Raw genomic sequence first — 23,773 nt, 5'->3', positions numbered from 1 at the left:
CTTCAAAGAGGAAAGAGGCAATTTTCCCCCAGCACTCAGCCTCCCCCCCCCCATAGTGGGAATTCTCTGCATCTTGTTCCACTGTAGCTGCAACATCATGTTTTTACTGCCCTCTCCCCAATGTGAAGGAGAAGCAGAATAACCTCCCTGCAAGCAGGAAACGGGGGCAACGGCTTGGCCTGCAGCCTTTTTCCCAGATGTGCTAGATTTCTCCTTGCAGGCAGTGCCAATGTAATTTGGGTGTCCATGCAGCTCCTGCCTGAGGCTGGGAAGGAGGCCTCTTGGAGGAAGAAACAGACCAAGAGGAGGGGGGCAAGGGGGTCCCTGGACAGAAGGGGCAGGATCCAGGCAGCCTGCTCCCTGGAGACAGAAGCAGGACTTCTGGGCCCATAGCACATCTCTCCCTCCCCCACCTCTCCCTCCTTCTGCCCCCTTGTTTCTGGCAGCAGAGGAGACGCTGCAGAAAGGCGCTGGGGGGAGTTTCGCTTCCCCCCACATGGGGGCCTGGAGCTCAGCTCAGCATTCAGGGAAATGAAAGAGGGAAGCTGGCCACCATCCAGGAGACGGAGGTCAACAGGGAGCGCAGCAAAACCTCCTCACAGAGAAGAACCTTCCAGACCCCCCTTCAGCCCAGCAGCAATGGCTGAAGAGGACTTGCCATTTTAGGGAAGGACCCCCTTGGGAATGGCTGAGCTGAATGGACCCCTTCCAAGTCCTCAAGGCTATGGGGCACAACCCACAGGGGAGGGTGGGGGGTGTTTCAGGTCAGCCAAGGCCAGGATGTGGCCCAGTCAGGCTGGCCAGACCTCCTTGATGAGTCGGCTGTGGGGCAGAGACAGGTCTCTTCAACCTTTCCAGACCCAAGACCCCCTTTCAACCCAAACATGCAGTTCTCCATCTTTATCTCTGCGAGGTTTCAGGGCTCCTGTTTCAGCCCACATGGGATCAGGCTGGGACCCACCAGTGGAAGACCAGGGGCACAGAACATGTCCCCCCAGGGAAGGAGTCACTGCTTTCGGGGGTCTTGATCTGCTGTTTCCCCTCCTCTCCCCATTCTGCCCCTATTCTGTGTGTGCCTTGTAGAAATGCCTCCTTCCAGAAACGAATGCAAGTCGAAAGAGTCGTCCAGCTCTTCCTCCCCCTGGCAAGAGGCTCCAGGAGGGACATGACCCCCCCAGAGAGGGGTTTGGGAGAGGCGTCCCTTCCGGGGCCAAGGCTTGTGCAGGGACATCACAGGGACTGGCAGACAAGGCCCAGCCTGCTGGGCAATATTATACCTTGCAGTTGTCACGGTTTCTTTAGAAGGGGAAATGGGATCTTTTTTGCAGATCCTCTTTCAGCAAAAGAGCAAACATTCTCCTGGATCTGAAAGCAGAAGCAAAGGAGAACCTTCAGCCAAGTATCATGTGGGGAGGGGGGCCAGGGGAGCTGCCAGGGCAAGGCTGTGGGGCAGGAGGCCAGGGCCCCCCTCAGCAGAAAGAGCCGCATGTCCTGTGAATGTGAAAGGGCCCATTTGCCGTGAAATGGGACCGTTTGAAGAAGGAGAGTCTGCCAAGGGCACGTGGTCCCAAGAGTCGAAGATCCTCCCAGGGCCTTCTAAGGATGAGCAGAAGAGCCTCTCCCAAATTTCATCTTAGGGTGAGCTTGATGGTCCTGCTTCCTCCTCTGCCATCACATTGTGAACCGCCCTGAAATCTACAGTTGAAGTATAGAAATTTTAAAAATAAATGAATACATGTCAATATGGCCCAATGGGAGTGTTTTCCTCTCCTTTCTCTCCTTCAGCACACTTTGGAACTCCCTGCCTAATGAAACCAAGAGGCGCCTTCTTCATTGTTCTCTTTTTGGCACCTGAGGAAAACATTCTTGCTCAGACAAGCCGACCCAGATGTCAAGAAAGCTGAGGTAGTTTTAATCTGTGTGTGTGTGTGTGCTTTAAAGTACGGTGGCAATTTTTCGCTTGGTTTTCTTGGTTTATTTTTTGTAAAGCACTTTGAGATGTTCCTTTTTTCCACAATGAACTGATGCTCAGACAAGTCGACACAGATGTTGAGGAAATTGAGGTGATTTTAATGTTTTTGTCTTTGTGCTTTAAAGCACGGTTGCGATTCTTCTCTTGGTTTATCTTTCTGTAAAGCACTTTGAGGTGTTGCTTCCCCCCCCCCCCACACAATTAAGTGATGTATAAATTTTATGAAGTGAAATAAATAAACTACCCAGAGCATTTCCCCCTCACCAGCTTCCTGTGATTCTTGGCTGGCTATGGGGGGGGGGGGTTTATCACCCGCCCTCCCCACTAGCAAAAAGGGGTTTGAAAATGGTGTCTGGTCTGCTGCTCTGCTGGCTGACGTTGCCTCCCAGTCTCATCAAGGGTGCAAAGGGGGCTAATGGAGGTTGTGTCAATCCCTCAGGAGGACTGTGGTGGATAAAGTCAGGACCCACCATGGGGGTCACAGAGTCTCCTTCCTCCCTGCTTCCCAGCCCCCAAATGCCGGGGGTTTGGGGCCAAGGAGTGGGGCTGGGGGGTTTGTGGAGGTGCCATTACTTCAGGGGGGTCGTGAGGTGTGGCAGGTGGGGGTTTCATCTGGACATCCATCGTGTTTCCTTCCAAGTCCTGAGGGGATACTAGAAATTCACCAGACCTTGGTAAATCTTGAGATTTCCTGTCAGTTTCCCCCAGAAACAACAAATGGGGCTGAGGAGTCGGGGGGGGGGGAATCCTGGAGAGTTTCTGTGGAGAAAAGGGAGGACATTTTTTTCTCCTCAGAACAGGCTGGGACATTTGCAAGGAACCTGGGCAGAGACAAGGAAGTCTCCCTCCGCCTGAGTTGTTTCCCGCTCTTTTCTCCTGAGGGATCCCAAACATGAGGAGAAAATGGCTTCCCTGTGGAGACTGGCATCCTTCCCTCCTCAGGGCCTGAAGGGTCAAGGAAGGGATGCCAAGGGGGGGGGCAGCGGACTCCATGTTCCCTCCTCCAAGGGGCCCACAGTCAGATAAATGGAGGAATAGAAAATTCCCTCAGGAGTTTTAGTCACAGGAAGATTAAAAAGATTCCCCCCCCCCCCCCGACGTTTGTGGAAACACTGGAGAAGGCATTTCCCTCTCCTGATTAGCTAGTCTGAAATCAAATTCATAATGGAATCACCTCAGGAGACCATGCGGTGTGTGGAGGGTTTTCTCATGGAAAAATGGCTCCCAAATCAGTTCCCCTTGATGGTTTCCACACAGACTGTATTTAAACAGACTTTTCTTGCTTTTATTGGGATGTTTGTGTGGTAAACCACTTTGGGGTGTTAAATGGTTACATTAAAAGGCCTTAAACAAGTCAATAACCCAAAGGTGGGGAATATTGGAGGTATGACAGAAGGTCACCTTCTTTCAGGTGAAGTTGTGTGGAAATGGGGGCAGATCAACCCTTTTTCTTACACCCAGGATTTTCAAGTGTGGCGCTCCTTGAATGCTGAAATTTAAATGAATGAAATAGTTCAAGGACCACAGAGGGAAACTGAAGAAAATCTTCACTGGTGCGACAAGACTGTGAAATCTGCTTCTGCCTTGAAGTGGGTCAGGTGAGGATCCCAGTCAGAGGGCTGATCCTTAAGATCACAAAAGAGCAGGATATTTACAGAGAAATTAACAAACTACTCTCCCTGAGGAGATAAAAGTCAGCAGGGTGAGGGTGGGGAGCAGGGACTCTCTCCAAAAACGGGACTCATCCTCCGTGTCACAGGGCTGTGGGAAGAAGCTTTCAATAAATATATTTGGCCATTCAACATTTTATGGAACCGTAGAATTGGAGGGGATCCCAAGGTCATCTAGCCCAACCTCCTGCAATGAGGAATCTCAAGGATCAGGGTCCCCATCAGGGCTTGAAGGACCAGTCCTGGCAGTCTGACCAGATTCATGGTTGTTTTCAGGGACAGCTCAGGCTCCTCCAGGGAGATTCAAAGCACAAATTCTCTAGCAGAGAGGTGCAAAGAAGGAATCAGGTTACCATAACTTGCAATCAACAAGCGGAAAGGGAAAGACAAAAAGAAACTTTCCCCAAATGACAAGCAAGCAACAGAGGTGGGAGAGGGGTGGACACTGTCGTTCTTGATCTGTGACTCCTTCCATCCTCCTTCCAAGGAGGTTTCCACCTCTGAGCATGGACAGAGGGCAACTGGCAGGAAGAACAGAGCTTCTCCACATCCCAGGATCCTGATGGAGCAGCGAAGTCTAACTGATGAGTCCTGCAGGCAGAGAAGAGAGAGACAAGCCCATCACTGTGGAGTAAGGAATGGGGAGAAAGGGGCAGAAGAATCCCTGGCAAGATTGGGGGGACACTCCATAGAGCGGCCATCAGAGATTGTGAACTACAATTCCCATCGCCACCAGTTATGGGCCTGGCAGGGGGGGCTCTGAGGAGGGAAGGAGGCAGAGGGAGGGAGACTTGGCTGGCTTTGGCAGTGGAGAAGAGGAGCTTCAGAAGAGACCAAGGAGATCTGTCTAGATCAGAAATGGGGAACCACGGACCCTGGACCAAACTTGGCCCCCAGGCCAAATGCCAGCCCTGGTCTCTTCACTCAGCCTCTGCTAAGGAACTTTGCTTGACTGTCTCCCAGGTGGGACATTCCCCTGGAGACCCACTTCCAGGACATGATATTGGAGTGTGTGCATCAGGGGCTGGATTTATCCATAGGAAGCCCCTCCCCTCTGTTCTACAAGGAAGCCATGGCGGGGGCACAGCAAGCAGCCAGGAGAAGGGGGCTGGGGGAGGAGGAGGAGGATGGAAGATCAGAGAGGAAAGTTACCTGCAGGCTGAGGAACAGCTTGCCCTGGGAGAGAGAGAAAAGAATAGAAAGATTCAGTCAGCACCAGATGTCCCCTGAAATAGCTTCTCTGAGAACATGCCCCCCCAATCAAGATGACACACTCCAGGCACAGCTAGGAACTTTCCCCTCCTCATTCTGTCCTAAGGAGTATGAGGGGTGAAAGAAGAGTCTTTGTAAGAAATAAATATTTCCCTCCCAATACTGAAAGGACCCTGGAGAACATCTTGCCAACTAATCTCTTCCCCATTACCCAATGCCCCCACCACACAAACCCTCCCATATTCCTTAGGCTGCCTCCTTTGGGGCTCTGCATTGCCCAGTTGTTGATTCGGGGATTTATTTCAGACACACAAACAAGAGACCCAAGGGAGATGAATTCTGCCTCCTGACTGGCAGTGTCTCAAAGGCCCTTTGCTCAGCAGGGAGAGAGAGCCTTTGACTTACTGCTGGGACCAGGAAGCTGCAAAACATGTGCGTCCTTACTCTCCTCAAAGGCTTCAGAGCCAGAGATGCTTTTGAATTTCTCCCTCCTATGGTGAACAAGAGGTTTAGGTCTTAATCTACAGATTTAAACCTCAGACTGTAGCCTTATTAGACTTTACTGACTGGTGGGCTCAGCGTTGCTCCCGGACGGGAGGAAGGAAGTCAAATGACACCGAGGGTTGGTTCAGAGAAAGAGTTTTTATTCCTGCTCTCCGGAGCAGCAGAAAGGCACTTGCGTGGTTAGTCCAGAGCAAGTCCAAAGAAATGAGAAATTTCATGCAGTATATATATCCTCCAGGCACCCTCTCCCTCCTTCTCTAGGAATCCAACCACGTCAGCCTATATACGCAGGTTGACATCACATATGTGCCTGCTCCGGTATTCTTAACCATAAAAGGGTTTTCCTTCCTGTATTTCTGACCATAAAAGGATATTTCTGTTCCTACTCTTATCTTGGAGCAAGAGGTCACCATCTCCAAGAACACACTCTGGCGCTGGTCCTGGATTGGTCTGTGTGTCTTTGTGGTCAGGACGTAAGATAAGGCACAGACGTGTCTTCCCTGTTCTACTGGTATAGTCAAGGCCGTCCTTGCCTGATAAAGGAGAGGGCTCTGAGCACTTGTCTATTCAGCCGGGTTTTTGTTTATACATTGACTCAGAGCTCAAGTTAATGGATTTTAGCTAAGAAAAAATAGGATTTTGGTGCCTATTTCAAACTGCCTACACAGTGAGTTTTGGGTTTGGGAAAGCCATTCCTTCAAGACCATCTCCATAACAGCTGAGGCTCCATTTGAGACACCAAGAGGGACATCCTAGGAGTGGAGAAGGCAGGAAACACTCTCCAGAGCCTCTGCCGAAGAAGAGGAGGGGGGCCTGGAGCCCAATCCAGCCCCACACCCAACCCTCCCTCTCCCCCTGGCACCCCACCCTCACCTTTCTTGTTCTTCAGGTAAAGGGCGAGTCCAGTGGCCCCAAAGATCAGCCCCAGCACAATCCCCACAATCCCCGTCCACATCTTGCTCCTGGCAGAGTCCGACTGTGGCTCTGAAGAGAGAAAAAGCCGTGGGTGAGGAAAGGCAGGCCTGGGATCAACCCCCTGAGCGGGGAGCAACCCACCTAGCCCCCCAGGAATGCCCCCCACTTCCTTGGGCAGGATATGGCTCGGGGCTGGGAAAGTGTCCTACCCCATTTCACCGTGACGGGGCCTTCAAAGCTGGCGTGCTCCACCTGGCAGGTGTAGACGTCTCCACGTTCTGGCTTTGTCTCCAGCATCACCTCAATATGGAAGGTCCAGTCCCCGTTCCGGATGAGGTCCGTGGTCCACACTTTGGGCTCCTCCTTCCCGTTCCTGAACCACTTGATCTCGATCCCCGCAGGGAAGAAGCGGTTCACGGTGCAAATCAGCAGAGTGTTGTGTGGTGAAGATTCAACGTTGTCTGTGGGGGTGATCTTCACCTTGGGCTGGACTGTGGGAGGGAGGCAAGGGAGATGTGGAAGGAAGGTCAGAGATTTAGGCAGGGAGGGACCTGGAGGCTTCAAGGGAGGGGGAAGAGGCCATAGTTAACGGGGGAGGGGGGCCAGCCAGGGTGAAGCCTCTAGAGGGGCGCAACTGAGGCTCCCAGCTTGCAGGGGGGGCCCTTTCTCTGTCCGCAGCCCCCCCCCTGGTGCCTCCAGAGTCTAAAAGCATCTGCTGAGCACCAGAGTGATGCTAATCTGCAAGGGGAAGCTGGAAAACCTGGAAAACGACCCTCCTTCCCCTTTCCCCCTCTCTGTTTTTGGAACTGAGTACAAAAGAGAAATCCTGGAGAAGGTTTCTCTCCACGCAAAGTTGAAATGGGAAAGTCTTCTTTTTCTTTCTTTCTTCTTTTGCTTCCCTTAAAGCCTCAGAGATGGATTAGAAGTGGTGAAGAGATCAGAACATCCTCTCCTGCCCTTTTGGGAACAGAAGCCCTTTGGAGTATTGCTTGCTTGTGTGTTCATTGTGTGTGTGTGTGTGTGTGTATTTGGATCTCTAGAAGACAACATACATGTTTACACCATGTGAACACATAAAGAGGGCACTGCTGCCTACAATCAGCTACAAAAACTGAGTCCTCTTTATGCTGAACATAAAATACCTGCAATGAATGAAATGTGATGCTGACATACGAAGCTCTTTGTATTTATCCCTTCCTGTAATTTGGGAGGAAAATGTAGCCAATCCACTTTAAATTCCTTAATTGCAATGGTTCAGCAGCCACAATTTTTGAAGGAAACTTGTGGAGTATTTATTCTTTTATTTTATTCTTTAGAGCCTTAAACTGCCTTTACTACTCAGAAGTCCCACTGAGTTCAATAGGACTTACTCTGGTATGTGCCTGATCATTATCACTGTTTCCATTATTATTATTATTATTATTATTATTTATATACAGTCATGATATTTCTTAGAATTCCTCAAATGATCTACTGCTCTCTGAGGAGATCTTCTTAAGGTTGAATGAAAGCCAGATAGCACACAGACAATGTTACTATTTGGAGAGACTCTCTCTTTTCCAGCCTCTTTCAAACCTCTTTTTATTTCCTTTATGAACAAATGTGTCCAGGTGGGTGTGTGGGTGTGTATATGCAGATGCATGTGGGGTGTGTGTGACAAAACAGGGTCTTTGCCCGGGTGACAGAAAGCCTAGATTTGGCCCTGGGACAGTCAGTTGATCCTACGCTCCCAGCCCCCAACTTCCCACTCCCACCAGTGGGATCTCTGTCCCCCCATCTACCCAAAGTCAGCCCAGTTTCCCCAGTGGTCAGACTGGGCATTCCACAAACAGGGAACTGCTCCTCCCTGGGGGTCCTGGGATGCCCCTCCCCTTCCTAGGACACTTTCCATCCTTCTGTCTCATTTCCCAGTCCTGGGAATCTCAGGAGTTTGTCCTTCCTTTTTTCCTAGCACACAGGATGATCTTCAGAAATCACTGCACAGTATCCTTTTGATTTAGGGATGATCCCTCGAGAATGGGGGCGGGGGGGGGCTGGAGGGGAGCTTGGTAGCTGAAAATAGTAATGAGTGGGTTTGAAGGAAATGGACCATATTTATAATAATTATTATTTAATCCTTAACGTATGTGATTTTGAGATTGTGGGGTTAAATTTCTGACACCCCTCAATTTAAACATTCCGATTCCCTGGAAAACCTGGACGTATGACAGCCCAACCTGAATCCATGTCAGGTGTGCAGGAAACGACATGCTAAGGTGTCATAATTAATAACTAACGCCCAAATTTCATCATATTGTACTTTTAAAATGTTCAGGGTTTCTGCTTGAAATGTGCTTTCTCTGCTCCCCTGAAAGGCTGCTATGTCCCCTTTGCAGCCCCCCACTCTAATGGAGTCCAGTGTTGGACTCTGTCCCGGGTTCAAATCCCCCCTGGGCCTTGAGTCTCCCGGGTGTCCCTGGCCAGCCCCCCCCCCAGCCTGGCCTCCCTCACAGGGTCGTTCTGGGGGTGGAATGAGGAGAGGGAGAACCATAGACATCACATGTAGTAAATGAAGTTTTTAATGTTCTATCGTGCTTTTAATTCTGTTGGGAGCCGCCCAGAGTGGCTGGGGAAACCCAGCTAAATGGATGGGGTATTAATAATAATAATAATAATATCATTACTTCTATTATTGTTGTTGTTATTGTTGTTTGTTGTTATTATTATTTTTTTATTATTATTGTCAGAGTTGCTTCCAGATCCTAGCTCACAGAGGATCACGCTAGCCAGCGATCATTAAATAAAAGTCTTTATTGAGTTACAGTTTCCATTCTCAAGCTGCTGCGTGCAACCCTACGTCTAATGGTTAGATCGGCGAAGCTCCATCTGAGTCTCCGCCCCTTGTACACCAACTTAATATCCTAGCCTTGCTCCACCTTTTCCGCCTGACTGTTCTTCTCTGGGTCCCTCTGCCCCCCGGGGTCTCTTCCTTCCGGGATTCCTCTGACGCTGACGCTGACCCCCCTGACTCTTCTCCCTCCTTTCGGCGGGCTTTAGGACCTGGCTCCCTTTCCGGGCTGCCTACTGCGCCACCTTCCTGTGCATTTGAACTTGTCGCGCGCGCCCAACCTTCCACCTTCCGTCTGACCGTTTCTTCGCTCCCCGATGGAGGTGTGGCCACTCCTGACTCGTGCCCTCCCCCCTGTTGTGAGCTGCCAGCGCTTGATCCCTGGCGCCCTTCCTCTTCCCTGCTCTCTGGCGGTGACGCTGGTCCCGATTTCCAACTGCTCCCCTCTGAGTCCCCTCTGGCTCTATCTTCCTGGGGTGTCCCCCTAGGCTCCCCCCTTGCCCTGGCCACTGGTGCTCCTTTCTGTGAATCTTCTGATTCACTGGAAAGACTCGGAGATCTCGGGTCGTCGTCATCACTCATCTTTTCTTCTGCCTCCTCCCCCTCGCTCTCTGTTTCCTCCCTTGCCCTTGCCTCTGCTCCTGAACCCCTGACATCCATCCCCCCCTCGAAGCCCCCTCTTCCCCCCTCCCCTCCTTCCGGTGCGGGATCTGGGTGCTGCTGTGTCAGGGGGACGAATGTCGGATACAGTTCGCTTCCCGTGGCGGGCCGCCATCCGAAGTCTTCCGGTTCTTCCTCCCTGCTCTCGTTGACGACGGTCACCTCCGCTTCCATCTCTGTGCCGCCGTGCTCGAAACCCGGGTCGTCCCCGAAAACGTCCATGTCCGTCTCTCCCTCGTTGCCTTCTGGAGACGTTGCTCGTCCTGGACCCTCCAGCCACCTTCTGCGGAACTGCTCCTCTGGTCGATCATCCCACCAATACGAGGGTTCTGAAGCAGATCCCGAGGGTGACCCCTCCGGGGAACGGGCGTCTCGTGTCGGTTCCTCGTCCGAGTCGAACCCCCGGAACGTGCTGGCTGAAAGCGTGGGCGTGAAAAGCCAGTCGTCGAAAAAGTCTGCTGGCATTGGCCTATGTGGGAAGAGGGCATGAAACTCTTCTTTGAGCAGAGGTTCGTCTAAAGCGTAGCCCGGCACCCAGCTGTTGGCACTGGCCGGGGTGCCCTCCTTGGCGAGAAGGTATTCTACCCCCTCTTCCCCCCATCTGGAGTCCAAAATCTCCGTGACTTCGTTGATGCGCTCCTCCTGTGCCACTCCCCCTTGCCCGGTTCTCTCTCGGAGCGGACCCGGTGCCGTTCCTGGTTCCTGAAACCTGTGAGGTGCCTTGTAGGGAGTGAGCACCGATCTGTGGAACACCGGATGCATTCTGGAACCCTCCGGAAGAGCCAGCCTGAAAGCCACCGGGTTGACCTGTTCTTCGACTTGGTAGGGCCCCAGTTGTTTATGCCCTAGTTTCTTCTTCGCCAACGACCTGGCCGGCACTGCGTGGGCTGCTAACCAGACCCAGTCTCCCACATGGATCTCTTCGCCAACCCTTCTGTGTTTGTCCGCTTGTACCTTGTATGCGTGTTTAGCCAGCTCCAGGTGCCGCCGCAGCTGATCGTGGACCTCCTGCAACCCTGACGCGAACGCATCTGCTGTCTGCGGCTCCCCCTCCCCCATTCTTTCCAGTCCCGGGAAGGTTCTGGGGTGCCTCCCGTTGTTGGCGAAGAACGGCGTGACCCCCGTGGACACGTGCTTCGTGTTGTTGTAGGCGAACTCGGCGAGAGGCAGGTAATCCACCCACGTCGCAGGCTGTTGATTCGCATAACATCTCAGGTACTGCTGCATGATGGCATTGACCCGCTCCGCTTGCCCGTTGGTCTGCGGGTGTCTAGCCGACGCCAGGTTGATCTTGACGTTCAGGAAGCCCATCAGCCTCTGCCAGAAGTTCGAGATGAACTGTCGCCCTCGGTCGGACAGAATAGACCGCGGCAGACCGTGAACCTTGAACACGTGGTCTATGAACAGTTTGGCGGTTTGTTCCGCCGTGGCCACCTTCGCACACGGAATGAAATGTGCCATCTTGGAGAACAAGTCCACCACCACCAGCACAGCCGTCTTGCCCCTCGAGCTGGGCAGATCCGTGACAAAGTCCAGGGCCACTCTCTCCCATGGTTCGAACGGAGTTTGCAGCGGTTCCAGCAGTCCGGCCGGCGGTCTGTGCACTGGTTTGGCCCTCTGGCAGGTGTCACACCTCGCCACGTAGTCCGCGACCTCCCCTCTCATTCCGGGCCACCAGAAGTCTCTGGCTACTAATTCCACCGTCTTCTCCTTGCCAAAGTGCCCGGCAGTGGGCGTGTCGTGCAGCTGCTGCAGTACCTTGGCGCGAAGTTCGTCTCCCGGCACGTAGATGGCCCCTTTACGGATGAGCAAACCATCTCGCAGCTGGAACTCGTCGGTCGCTGCCGTGCCCCTGTGCACCTCTGCCATCTTTGCTTGCGCGAAGGAGTCATCCTGCAACGCTCGTCGCACCGCATCCAGGTCAACTGTTGCCGCCGCGCACGCCCACACTGTCGGTGCGAAGATGTGCATGGCGGCCGCTGGCGTTGCCTCCTCCAGATACTGTGGCTTACGGGAGAGAGCATCCGCCATGATGTTGGTGTCCCCCGGGACATATTCTATTCGGAAGTCGAAATTCGCAAAGAACTCAGCCCAACGTATCTGCCTCTGGTTCAGGAACTGTGCCGTGCGCCAGTGCTCTAGATTCTTGTGGTCCGTGCAGACCTGCACCGTGTGCTTGGCGCCGATCAGGAAGTGCCTCCACGCTTTGAACGCTGCATGAATGGCCAGCAACTCCCTGTCCCAGATGGTGTAGTTCTGTTCGGACTTGCTGAGCTTCCTTGAATAAAACGCTCCCGGCCTCCAAACCCCCTGTGGGTCTTTCTGCAGCAGGACTGCTCCCACGGCTCTGTCCGAAGCGTCTGTCTCCACCCTCATCGGCCTGCTGGGGTTGACATGAAGCAGCTGCTCTTCCGATGCGAAGAGACGCTTGAGTGCCTGAAAGGACTGCTCCGCCTGCTCTGTCCAGATGAACTTCTTTTTCTTGGAGCTGAGCGTGTCCGTGATGGCCGCTGTCTGCATCGCAAAGCCTTTGATAAACTTGCGATAGAAGTTCGCGAAGCCGACAAACCGTTGGACCTCCTTCCGGTTGCGTGGGCTTTTCCAATCCAACACTGCTCGGACCTTGGCGCTGTCCATGGCGAGCCCTTTATCAGACAACTTGTAGCCCAGGAAATCCACCTCCGTCACGTCGAATTGGCACTTCTCCAGCTTGGCGTAAAGCCTATGTTGCTGTAGCCTGCTCAGCACTTCCTTGACGTGTCTGTCATGCTCCTGCTGCGATTCCGAAAAGATCAGGATGTCATCCAAGAAACAGACGCACGTCTTGTAGAGGAGCCCCGCCAACACGTGATGCATGAAAGCTTGAAAAACGTGGGAGCCATTTTGCAATCCAAAAGGCATAACTCTATATTCGTAGGTGCCCAGGGGCGTGAACATGGCTGTCTTCCACTCATCTCCTTCCCGCATGCGAATGAGGTTGTATGCCCCTCGCAGGTCCAACTTGGTGAACACTCTGCCCTTCCGTACCTTTGCGAGGAGGTCGTCGATTCGGGGCATGGGGAAGTCCGATGGCTTGGTCACACTGTTCAAGATGCGAAAGTCCACTACAAGTCTTTTTTGGGGCGTGTCCCGCTTCTTAACAAAGAATACCGGACTGCCCCCCGCTGCCTTGGACTCTCGGATGAAACCGCGCTCCAAATTATGATCTATGAACTCTTTGAGTTCCTGCAGTTCGTCCTCAGACATGGAATACAGCTTCCCTTTGGGCAGCGCCGCCCCCGGCAGCAGGTCAATTTTGCAGTCATATGGTCTGTGGGGGGGTAGCCTGTCTGCCTCCTTCTCGCAGAAAACCTCCAAAAATTCCGCGTACTTGTGGGGAACCGCTTGCAGCGTGCCTAGCTGCAGCTGTGACTCCTCTTCCCCTCCTTCCTGCCTGGGCACGATGCAGTGTTCAGCGCAAAAGGAAGAGCCGAAGGTCAGCTGCCTCTGGTACCAAGCCAGCGTTGGGCTGTGCTTGTCCAGCCAACTCATGCCCAATACAATGGGCGTGTCCGATAGTTGAGTGACATTGAAGCTGATGATTTCCCTGTGATTCCCAAGTCGCATCACCATTGGTGGCGTCTGCTTCACCACTTGCCCCCCTAGCAGCTCCCTGCCATCCACCGTGACAACCTGCAGGGGCAGCGTGGCAGGCAGCAACTGTATAGCGTGCCGGTCGACAAAGTCCTGCCCTATAAAGTCCGCATTGCTTCCGGAGTCAATGGTGATTGGCACGTCCATGGTGATTCCATTGGGCAGCTGGAGCGACGCGGTGAGCCTCACTACCGGTTTGGGCGGGAGGGGGTCCATGGGCTGTAAAATCTCTGGGGACTGCTTCACTGACACGTCTGGCTGGGCCCCAGTGCCTCTTCCTCCAACCAGACTCCGTCGTTTCCCTGCTGTGGTTGTCCTTGCTGCGTTGCTGCAGTTACCATTGCTGAGGCTGCAGTGTGCTTGTGGAGCCTCTGGGGACACTCTTTCGCCATATGCTGTGGATCATCGCAGATGTAACACTTCCTGTTCCCTCTAGGAGGCTTCGCTTTCACTGCTGCCGGTGCTAGGGCTCTGGCTGCTGACTGAGCCCTTGCACCTCCAACCTCCATAGGTTCCGCTCCTCCTCCTGGCGGAGGCGTGGATTGCGCACGCGCTGCTTCTCTGGGAAGGAAGGAGGAGCCCCTGGCTGGTTCGCGCCCTCCACGCCCTTCGCCACTGCTCCACGGACGTCCTTCCAGCCGCACCCCCACCGCCAGCGCCCTCTGAACGATCTCCTGCGTGGTCCGGGGTCTCTCCCCCCTCGCAATTTCATCTTTAACCGAGCCGTGCAATCCCTCCCAAAACAGGTCTCTTACAGGAGCCGAATCTCTGTCCCATTCCAGAGCACTGACCAAAGCGAAAAAGCGGGCATGGTACTGCCTTACGCTGGCCCTCCCTTGCTTCAGTCCATGTATCTGCTGCCGAGCAAGATCCACGTCAATGCTTGACAAAAAGCACCCATCCATCGCTTTAATAAAGGCATCCGCATTTTGGAGCGCCGGATCCTTATCTCTCCACAAATTGCGCAGCCATGCTTTAGCATCTCCATGCAAATGGGACATGATGAATCCCACCTTCTCTTGCTCATCTCTAAAGTCTTTGTTCAGCAGTTGCAGTGCACACATTACATCTGCTCTAAAGTTGGGGTACTGTTGCAAATTCCCATCGAAGTGAGAGACCAAACCGCCTGTTCGTCTCCCCAATCCAATCCCCTCCGGTTTGGGTGTCAGTTGCCCTTGCTTCGTAAGCACTTCCAACCTGACCTGGAGATCCCTGTAGGCGGCAGCTGCGTCCTCCTCTCTCTTCCTGGATGCAAGAGCCTCGGCATTCAGGCGCAACACTGCTTCTCTGAGTTCCACTATCTGCTGTTCGGCCGTCATGTTGTCTGCCGTTCGTGAGCTCGCTAGTAGGCACCCGCTTTCTCTCCTCTCCGCGAGGCTGTAGATGCCCACAATTTAAGGGATGGAGCTTACTGTCAGAGTTGCTTCCAGATCCTAGCTCACAGAGGATCACGCTAGCCAGCGATCATTAAATAAAAGTCTTTATTGAGTTACAGTTTCCATTCTCAAGCTGCTGCGTGCAACCCTACGTCTAATGGTTAGATCGGCGAAGCTCCATCTGAGTCTCCGCCCCTTGTACACCAACTTAATATCCTAGCCTTGCTCCACCTTTTCCGCCTGACTGTTCTTCTCTGGGTCCCTCTGCCCCCCGGGGTCTCTTCCTTCCGGGATTCCTCTGACGCTGACGCTGACCCCCCTGACTCTTCTCCCTCCTTTCGGCGGGCTTTAGGACCTGGCTCCCTTTCCGGGCTGCCTACTGCGCCACCTTCCTGTGCATTTGAACTTGTCGCGCGCGCCCAACCTTCCACCTTCCGTCTGACCGTTTCTTCGCTCCCCGATGGAGGTGTGGCCACTCCTGACTCGTGCCCTCCCCCCTGTTGTGAGCTGCCAGCGCTTGATCCCTGGCGCCCTTCCTCTTCCCTGCTCTCTGGCGGTGACGCTGGTCCCGATTTCCAACTGCTCCCCTCTGAGTCCCCTCTGGCTCTATCTTCCTGGGGTGTCCCCCTAGGCTCCCCCCTTGCCCTGGCCACTGGTGCTCCTTTCTGTGAATCTTCTGATTCACTGGAAAGACTCGGAGATCTCGGGTCGTCGTCATCACTCATCTTTTCTTCTGCCTCCTCCCCCTCGCTCTCTGTTTCCTCCCTTGCCCTTGCCTCTGCTCCTGAACCCCTGACAATTATTATTATTAATACTGAAATATTGTGTTGCAAGCCACCTTGAGGCCTACAAGTATAGGGCGGGATGCGAATTTAATTAATAACAAATAACTAAACTAAGAGCCACATTGCAATATAGGAAACGGTTTGTGATGCTTCCAGGGACACAGAAACTCTGCCTCTGGAGTGGGGCGCCAGGAAAGGCCCTTTATCTCTCTGAAAAGCGGGAGGGCGGGGGGGGCCGGGGGGGGAGAAAGTCACGTGTCCACCCCACGCCGCCCCCACTTTGGGTTCTTCCGGGGGCCCGTTTCCCATGACGCCCCCCCCCCATTCTGGACTCACCGCGCCGGGAATGGGAGAAGGGCTCGAGGATCCCGTAGTCGCGCCGGCAGAAGCGATCCACCTCGGCCATGTTTCTCCGCAGGAGGTCCTTGTCCTGGTTCCATGCCTTGACGTCGGGCTCCCCCAGTTCAGCCACAGCCACGAACTTCCCTCGGTCGCTGTCGAAGTAGGAGAGCTCCTGCCGGTCGAAGAAGTGCCTTTGTAGGTAGCGGATCCGCTGCGTCCCGTTGGAGAAGTGGCACTCGGCCTTCCCCTGGTACAGGAAATGCTCTGCGGGGAGGGGGGGGAATGAAATTGGGGGTGGAGACTTCCGGTTCCCGGTTGCCTTAAGGGCGCAGCTCCCACGGTCTGTCTCTCTCCCATTCTCTCTCTCTCGTGTCACGTGATCTCATGGCGGGGGGCGGGGGCCTGAGCAGAGAGACCCCCCCTTCACCTCCTCCCAAAGAAAAGGGAGAGAGCGATAGCAAAAGGCCGTTGGGGTGTGTGTGGAGGAATCACCTCCAAGGCCCGGGACCCCATGGGCATAGCCAGGATTTATGTTGGGGGGGGGGACACAGAACCGAGCTATCTGCTTTGTTTAATTTATTTATTTGAGGGGGGGCTGCTCCCTGCCCCTGATGGCTACGCCCAGGCTTATCTCCCCTTCCCCCTTTTATTGCCCTCCGGCTGGAAGAGAAAATGTTGAGGGTGGGAGAGAGACCAGGAAAGGGGCGAGATGCCGAGGAGGGGGAGAGACGCTTCACTGCTCTGAAGGGGGCTTCACTGCCCCCTCTCTCCCACGAGACCCCCCTCCCGCTGCGGGACACCCGGTTTCACTTTCGCTTTCCCTGCCAGAGCCCAGGAAGCGACGCCTGTCTACACAGGAGCCCATTTCAGCACCCAGGGGACCCCAAGGCGGGGGGGGGGGGCTGGGAGAGGGGACGGGGAGAGGGGTCCTGCCGCGAGGGGGGGGTAGTTTAGGTTTCCCTTTGCCTTTCCCTTTGCCCCGGTTTTGCTGCCGGCGTCATGGGTGTAGGCAGGGTGGCGCAGTCCCCCCCCAAAAAAAACCAATAAACACCAATAAAAATACATAGCAAACTGAGGTTCCCCCTCCTAACAAAAGTCCTGCCCCCCCAACAAAAATCCTGGCTACGCCCATGCCTGTCCTTAGGAGCGGAAGAAAGGTATATGTATGCGTTATGTGGAGTCATTTCTAGAGTTAAGAATTGCTTATGAGATCTCTTGAAAATGATGGGAGATAAATGGACTAATAATGATGAGGATGATTTTCAGAGGCAGGTGGAGAAGCGCTCAGGGCCACATTCAGCTGCCCACCCCCCCCCTCAAAAAAAGTCCCCTAGGGCTGCCTGCCATCAGCTGTCCTGCAGGAATGTGTCAGTATTGTAGTTCTATTAAAATTCAGTTGAATGCTGCTGGGGTAGTATTTGAATCCTGAAAGGTGGGATAGAATTAAATGCTCTCTCCTTCCCAATCCAAGAAGCCTGAGCTGCTCCTTTTCAGTGGGGGGGAGTGTTTCCCCTTCCCTCCTGCCCCTTTGCCCCCCGTGTCCTGGGAGAAGCAAAGATCCCCCGTGGGGAAGCAAGGATTCTTCAACATCAACTTCCCTGAACTGAACCATGTTGTTCTTCTTCTTTCAAAGCAACTACTCTAGTCCTAACTTAAAAATGGAAAGTATGGAATGCTGGAAGTCAACAAAAGAGGTTAAAAGATTCTCTCAAGGCGCATCTAACAAAATGTACTATAAACACCGACAATTGGGAAACACTGGTCTGCTGGTGCTCCAATTGGAGAACAGCCTTGACCAAAGGCGTCATGGGCTTTGAAGACACTCGAACTCAGGACGCAAGGGAGAACCGTGCTAAGAGGAAGGCACGCTTGGCAAACCCTCAAGGGATCAATTCCCCCCCCCAACCCCATGTCCCCCCTGTGGAAGGACGTGGGGATCCAGAATTGGCCTCCACAGTCACTTACGGACTCCCTGCTAAGATCATGGAAGACCATCTAGGAGGGATCCTCAAAGGAGCCCCACCGATGGGGGTCCCGCTAAGCGGAGTTTCCTCTTCCTTCTCCCCCCCCCCCCCATTGCAGAATCTTGGCTCACCTGGAGGCGCCTCCACGCCCAGCCCCTCCGAAGAAGAGACCACCAGCGCCCCCATCCCCAGCAGGAGCCCCCCAAAGGCCAAAGGCGCAGCGCCGGAGCCCCCCATCCTTCTCTCTTCTTCGCCCCCCGAAGACTCCCAAATGGGACTTTCTCCGCTCAGCCCCGGGGGAAACTCCTGCAGGCCCCGCCCACTCCGCCTCTCCGCCCCGCGAGCGCCCAATCCGCCTCCCAGCCGAGGTAGCGTCATCGGTCGCCAGGCAGGGAACTCCTGGCAAGAGCATTAGCAAGGGATCTCTCTCTGCTCTCGCTCGACCTGCAAGTTCCTCTTTGCCTTCTCAGCTGCTTCTGATGTCTCCATTGTTGTCGCGTCGCGGGTGAATCAAGATCTTCCCGGAAGCCCCCCGGAAAACCTGAGGGGGAATATAAAGCTTCACAAGAATCTGTCAGTTCCATCCAAAACTTTCCTCTGGCAGCAAAAAGGGAATTTTCAGACTCAGGCTTCAAAAGAGCGAGATGCGCTTTTCTTCTGCTGCGTTTTAAGCCGCTAAACCTTCGTTCCTTCATGTATCCAGAAAGAGGAAGGAAGTTTTAAGGGGGGAAGAACTGTCTGCTGAGGGAGGGGCTCCCCCTCTTCGCCCCCCAGCCTGCATCCCGGGGAGACCTGGCAGCCCCCCAGTAAGGAGACCCCTCCCCCCAATAAAAGCCCCCAGCTCCCCTTTGCAAGAAACATCCCTGGCGCTGGTGTCTGAGGAGCCCCATGAAGAAACACCCAGGGGGAAGACAGAGAGGAGCCCCCGCAGCCCCTTCCCTGGAGGAGACCCCTCCCCTCTTGGGGACATCCAGCCCCCCCACCCCAAAAATATCAGTTGCCCTTTTCCTGCTGCCCTTTTCGCTCCGTCTCCGGCTGAGGCTCCTGCCTGGGGAAGGTTTACCTGGAGACAGGCTGGTCATCGCCAGGGCGCTTTCTCATTGGTCGAGCTGGCAGGGACTTTTCTGCTTTGCTAAAGTCACCCGCTGGCCGCCCCCGCCCCACAGCCACTTGGAGGGCGAGCATCCAGGAGGAAGGGGCAAGGGACACTTGGGCTTGAATCGCCCCTCGCCCGCCTCGGCCCAGGAAGAGCTGCAGAGATGGAGCCCAGAGGAGGAAGAGGAGGAGGAAGAGGAGGAGGAGGAGGAGGAGGAGGAGGAGGAGGAGCCCTTTGCTGCCTCTGGGCGACCCTCCTCCTCGCCCCACCAAGGGGGGCCGGAGCCCTGAAAGGTCAGGGGGCGCAGAGGGAGGGGGAGATGTCTGGGGAGGGGTCCCAAGAGGGGGCTAGGGGGGATATGGGGAGAAGGATTGCGCCCCTGGGCGTTGCTGGTGGGCAAAGGAGGAGGGGTCTCTTGGGCTAAGGGAGGAGAAGCCCCCTCCCCACGACAGGTGCAGAAGCTGCACCCGGGAATACGGAGGGATGGGGGGGGAATGGAATTGGACGCCCCCCGCCCACGAAAGAGTGCTGGGAGGTGAGTGGAATGGGAGGATGACGGGCTAGGAGGATTTGCTCCCTCAAATAAGGTGGTCTAAAAAAAAAATGAGAGTGGAAAACGGGGTGAAAACAGCATTTCCCTCTACACACACCAACTTAGAAGATCGGAGTCTGTGCCCCTAGCCTTTCCTGTTACAAGGAGAGAAAGGGAAATAAAACAAGAATTATTCTTCCTCTCTGTGGGCTCGGCTGCCACAGAGACCTGCCTGGTCCGGAAGTCCCTAGTGTTGGCCCCCAAAAGGCATCAGCCCCCCACCCCATTGCCCCCGAAGACAGAGTGGTCTCTCTCCTGGCACAAAAGGGGCCAGAACCTGCTCTCTTCGGCTGCCCCCCATATCGCCACTTGCCTGGCAGGGAACCCAGCCGGACGCAAAGGGACTTCACTCCCGAGAAGACGCGGTTTAGTTTGAGTGAGTGAGTGAGTGAACTCCAGAAGGAAGTCGCTTCAGGAAAGGAAAGAGGCAGGTGGCCAATGGCTCCGTCTGCGTGTCCAGCAGATTTATCTCTTTTAGAAATAAGCCCAAAGCTTTAATTCGGGGCATGAGGCAACAAGGGGTGACTGTGGATGATCCACGGTTGAAAGAGGAAATGCATTTGTTACTGGTTTCACTTTGGGGCAAGGAGGAAAGTGGAGATCTAGGCACATGGAGACATGGATTGTTCTCTTGAATGATTATTCCAACTTTCTACCACTCACCCACATTCAAGTGCACCCAGGACCACCTTTTGGAAATGAGGGGATTTTAAAACTTACATATTTGTGTGTGTTGGGAGCAGATGAAACCCCCCCCCCCCGGTCTACTTAGAGAGCCTTCCTGGTGGTGGCCCCATTCCTAGCAATGGGGCAGGTTCTCCCTCATCCTGCTGCGGGGTCCTAAAGCCTCCCTCTCTCTCTCCCACCCCTGCAGTGGAGGACACCCTGGTGGAGCTGGACTTCTTCCAGGAGAGCTTCCCTTCGGAGAAGAAGTCCGGGGAGTTCCTGCTAGAGTTTGACAACGAGGAGATCCTGCACGTGGACTGGGAGAAGAAGCAGAACGTCTGGAGGCTGCCGGACTTCCAGCGCTTCACCAGCTTCGAGGTGCAGGGCGCCCTGGCCAACATCGCCGTCATGAAGAACAACATGGAGGTGCTCATGAAGCGAAGCAACCGCACCCGTGCCCTGAACGGTAGGACACGCGAGGGGGGCGGGGGAGAGAGCTGGGGGGCAGGCAGGGGGTGGTCTCTTGGCTTCTGACACGGAGGACCCTTCAGGACCCCCTTCTGCCTCCCCAGAGGGAACTCTGCTCCAGGGAGCCAGTCCTTGGCTGACTGAGACAGGCTAAAAGGGAAGGGAAGCCTGGTGGGAGGGGCAGCATTGCACTCTGTACAAGCTCAGAGGCATTCCCAAACCTGAACACCCGGTGCAGAAATGCCCACAGCAGCTAATTGCTATGCTTTCCATTTCTAGACTGCTTAAAATGGATTTTAATCCCATTTCTTTCTCCATCTCCTTCCTCAGTTGCTCCTTCGGCCACTGTGTACCCAGAAAACGCCGTGGAACTGGGGGACCCCAACGTCCTCATCTGCTTTGTGGACAGGTTCTCCCCCCCAGTGCTGAATGTCACCTGGCTGAAGAACAACGAGGTGGTCTCCAAGGGCGTGGAGGAGACAGACTTCTACCCCAGCGTGGACAACACTTTCCGCAAGTTCTCCTACCTCCCCTTCGTCGCTGAGCAGGGAGACATCTACATCTGCCAGGTGGAGCACTGGGGCATCCCAGAGGGAAAGATGGAGAAGATCTGGGGTAAGCACCGGGCAGGATTGGGGCTTTTCTCTGGGACTTGAACTCAGAAACCCAGATTCATAGCGTATAAGAAACACGTTCTGATGATCAGAGTAATTTATGCAAGTGAAGTACACTTGCAATTTTGCATAATTTATTCTCCTGCTTCTACCCATAGGAGACAATAAGTTGCTCAACTGCCTTTTGGGGGTTCCTTGAGTTAGTTCCTATCATGTATATGGGGAGGGGGTGGTGTGTCAGGACTCCTGGGTTCTTTCTTCCGCTGAACACACACAGAGAAACAGAGTCCCCCCTTAGCCCTGTCCTCTCTCTCTCCATCCCAGTTTCCAAGGCGCCCTCTCCCATCCCGGAGACGATGGAGAACGTGCTGTGTGCCCTGGGCTTGGCCTTTGGCATCCTGGGCATCATCGCTGGCACCATCCTTTTCTTCAAGGCCATGAGGATGAACGATCGCAGGGGCTTCATGTGAGTCAAACCCGTTTCCCTTCATGGGCTCAGAGACAAATGCAAGGGAACCCAAAATACACAGCAAAGGGGTGTGGGGTGGGCCTCATCCTGCCCAGAAGGTGCTCAGCCTCCATACTCCCAGCTCACCAGCTCCCTTCTCCTTCCTTTTCAGATAATGGGGGATTCCTTTCCTGACAGCCTCTTCCTTGAACCCTCTCAGCTCAGCTCCTTTGCCAAGAGTCTCTTCTGCTACGAATCAGCTGGAAGGAGTTGCTTCCTCCGTGTGCAGCTTATCCTTAGAAGCTTTTCGGATAATATGTTTAACTTTTAAGAACAAAGATGCTTAGGCAGACTTACATTACTTTTCTCCCTTTTCTGTTTCCCTCTTAGCAAAGAAATTTCTCTCAGACTGTTTAAGTAAATAGGAAAAGTATATGGTTTACTCACATTAAATGTCTTGCCATGGTTCAACATTTACTGCTCCCTCCATGCAGGTTCTGAAACTCCCTGGTGCTTTTGCTTCTGGCAAAGAATTCGTGCATTTCAAAGAATCATAGAATTGTAGAGTTGGAAGGGATCCTAAGGGTCATCTAGTCCAGCCCCCTTCAGTGCAGGAATCTCAGCTAAATCATCTCTGACAGAGGGGCTTGTGGTTTGGCTGCAGATCCTCCCCCAAACTCCATGGTTGAGTCTGGATAGTTTTATGGAGGTTTCCTGCTTTGCCTCGCCTTGCATCTACATGGCTCAAGGAGACCCCCTGCCAACAGAGTGTCAGGCATACTAATTCATATCTCCACCCCACTTACCCAAAACCATTCACCTCCCTCCCAGTTTTTGGAGAGAGCCTTACTCAGTTCCGTGCATTGCACTGCAGGAATACACCCCTCAGGTGTTTCCTTAATCCCAAAGAGGATTCATCCAGCTTTTGGGGGAAGTTTAGCTGCTAAGAGACCCCAAACACCTTTCTCGTCCACATAAAGCAGGGTTGTATCTGTCTGTATAGAGGAAAATATCCCTTCTTCTTCCACAAAACTTTCCCAATGGCTTCTGTGCAGCCCAACTGCTGTTTTTCATACATGCTCCCGTATTTCCAGAAGCAATGAATAAATCTTACAGTTTGTTGATTTGTTTCTAGTGCTGTTTTCTCTGCCTATAAGCTCTGGATATATTTATTATTTCAAAGCAAAAAGGTGAACTGTTGAGGAAATGGTGGGCATTGCAACCAGAGTGGCTACACTGACTCCTCGCGTCTCTAGGCCCAGATTCTGGGAGATGATAAGAGATCAGGAGAGCCAGCGCTGGTGCCTCCCTGCCTTTGGCCTGGTCTGCCTGTCTGTCCCCTGCTGGGAACAGGATGCTGGGGCAGGGGGACCCTAATCAGCCTGATGACGCAACAGGACTCTTCTGGTCTTCAAGGCCTGCTGTGGGTTGTGTGATGCCCCAAAGCGTTATCCCACAGGACCCATGGATTCCCCCTCTGGGGGAACAGAGGAGAGAAACAGAACAGCCCATCCCCCTGTCCTAAAATGCCTCACCAGATCAAAGCACCTGCTCTTCCTGAGACTGGACCCCCCTCCAAATTCAGGGTGGATGAATGAAGGTCTTCTTCCAGGGGCAACAACACACTAGAGAGGGGTGTGTTTCAGGACATGCAAGGTCAGGATGTGACCCAGTCAGCCTGGCCAGACCTCCATCATGAGTTGGCTGTGTTGCCTGGATCATGCCTTAACCTCCTCAAGGAAAGATTCATTCTTTTCTGGTATCTTGATCTGGTGTTTTCCTTCCTCTCCCTATCTTGCCCTTATTTTTGTGCCTCGTTAAAATAAACTAATGTCAGTTGAAGGAGTTGTTCAGCTCTTTCTCTCACCCCCCCCCTTGCAAGAGTCTCCAGAAAGTACCGTAAATGACACCACCGAGTGGGGTTTGGGAGAGGCGTCCTTCCTGGTGCCAAGCCTTGAGCAGGAACATCCCAGAGGCCAACAGACAAGGCCCAGCTTGCTGTGCAATCTCATACCTTCTTCTGGATCCC

The 23,773-nt window shown here is 53.8% G+C and overlaps 2 protein-coding genes and 1 long non-coding RNA gene across 4 annotated transcripts; 2 read left to right on the top strand and 1 right to left on the bottom strand.

Moving 5' to 3' along the window:
* Positions 1 to 1,639: 1,639 nt before the first annotated feature.
* Positions 1,640 to 7,385, top strand: LOC308466257. Its single transcript, XR_013980684.1, has 3 exons — positions 1,640 to 1,905; positions 2,064 to 4,273; positions 7,180 to 7,385. It is a non-coding gene; the product is annotated as an uncharacterized lncRNA (long non-coding RNA).
* On the bottom strand, positions 3,236 to 18,253 carry LOC308466161 (H-2 class II histocompatibility antigen, E-S beta chain-like). Of its 2 annotated transcripts, XM_080986784.1 has the most exons (6): positions 17,992 to 18,253; positions 15,891 to 16,160; positions 6,483 to 6,764; positions 6,232 to 6,342; positions 4,795 to 4,818; positions 3,236 to 4,233 (listed from the first exon to the last, which is right to left on the bottom strand). In XM_080986784.1, exons 1-6 carry the CDS (start codon positions 18,236 to 18,238, stop codon positions 4,220 to 4,222), a joined length of 948 nt encoding a protein of 315 aa, XP_080842910.1. In that variant the 5' UTR covers positions 18,239 to 18,253; the 3' UTR covers positions 3,236 to 4,219. The 2 variants fall into 2 exon arrangements, with proteins under 2 accessions (XP_080842910.1, XP_080842911.1); XM_080986785.1 differs by lacking the exon at positions 4,795 to 4,818.
* A 778-nt stretch (positions 18,254 to 19,031) lies between these two features.
* On the top strand, positions 19,032 to 22,868 carry LOC308466189 (HLA class II histocompatibility antigen, DR alpha chain-like). The gene is made up of 5 exons (XM_080986873.1): positions 19,032 to 19,249; positions 20,423 to 20,680; positions 21,013 to 21,297; positions 21,621 to 21,762; positions 21,917 to 22,868. The coding sequence occupies exons 1-5, from the start codon at positions 19,120 to 19,122 to the stop codon at positions 21,918 to 21,920; spliced, it is 819 nt and encodes a 272-aa protein (XP_080842999.1). The 5' UTR covers positions 19,032 to 19,119; the 3' UTR covers positions 21,921 to 22,868.
* The last annotated feature ends 905 nt before the right edge of the window (positions 22,869 to 23,773 follow it).

Source organism: Podarcis pityusensis (assembly GCF_964106645.2).
Source record: "Podarcis pityusensis genome assembly, chromosome: 2".
Taxonomy (NCBI): domain Eukaryota; kingdom Metazoa; phylum Chordata; class Lepidosauria; order Squamata; family Lacertidae; genus Podarcis; species Podarcis pityusensis.
This window is presented reverse-complemented; position numbering and strand designations above follow the sequence as displayed.

Bases quoted from the DNA above. Each gene is read 5' to 3' on its own strand.
- LOC308466161 (XM_080986784.1), bottom strand. From the start codon at position 18,238: ATGACGCTACCTCGGCTGGGAGGCGGATTGGGCGCTCGCGGGGCGGAG. The intron at 16,161-17,991 runs GTGAGCCAAGAT...CCCTCCCCGCAG, and splicing joins GGGCGTGGAGGCGCCTCCAG to AGCATTTCCTGTACCAGGGG. The intron at 4,819-6,231 runs GTGAGGGTGGGG...TCTCTCTCCCAG, and splicing joins TTACCTGAAGAACAAGAAAG to GGCAAGCTGTTCCTCAGCCT.
- LOC308466189 (XM_080986873.1), top strand. From the start codon at position 19,120: ATGGAGCCCAGAGGAGGAAGAGGAGGAGGAAGAGGAGGAGGAGGAGGA. The intron at 19,250-20,422 runs GTCAGGGGGCGC...CCACCCCTGCAG, and splicing joins GGGGGCCGGAGCCCTGAAAG to TGGAGGACACCCTGGTGGAG. The intron at 20,681-21,012 runs GTAGGACACGCG...CTCCTTCCTCAG, and splicing joins CCGCACCCGTGCCCTGAACG to TTGCTCCTTCGGCCACTGTG.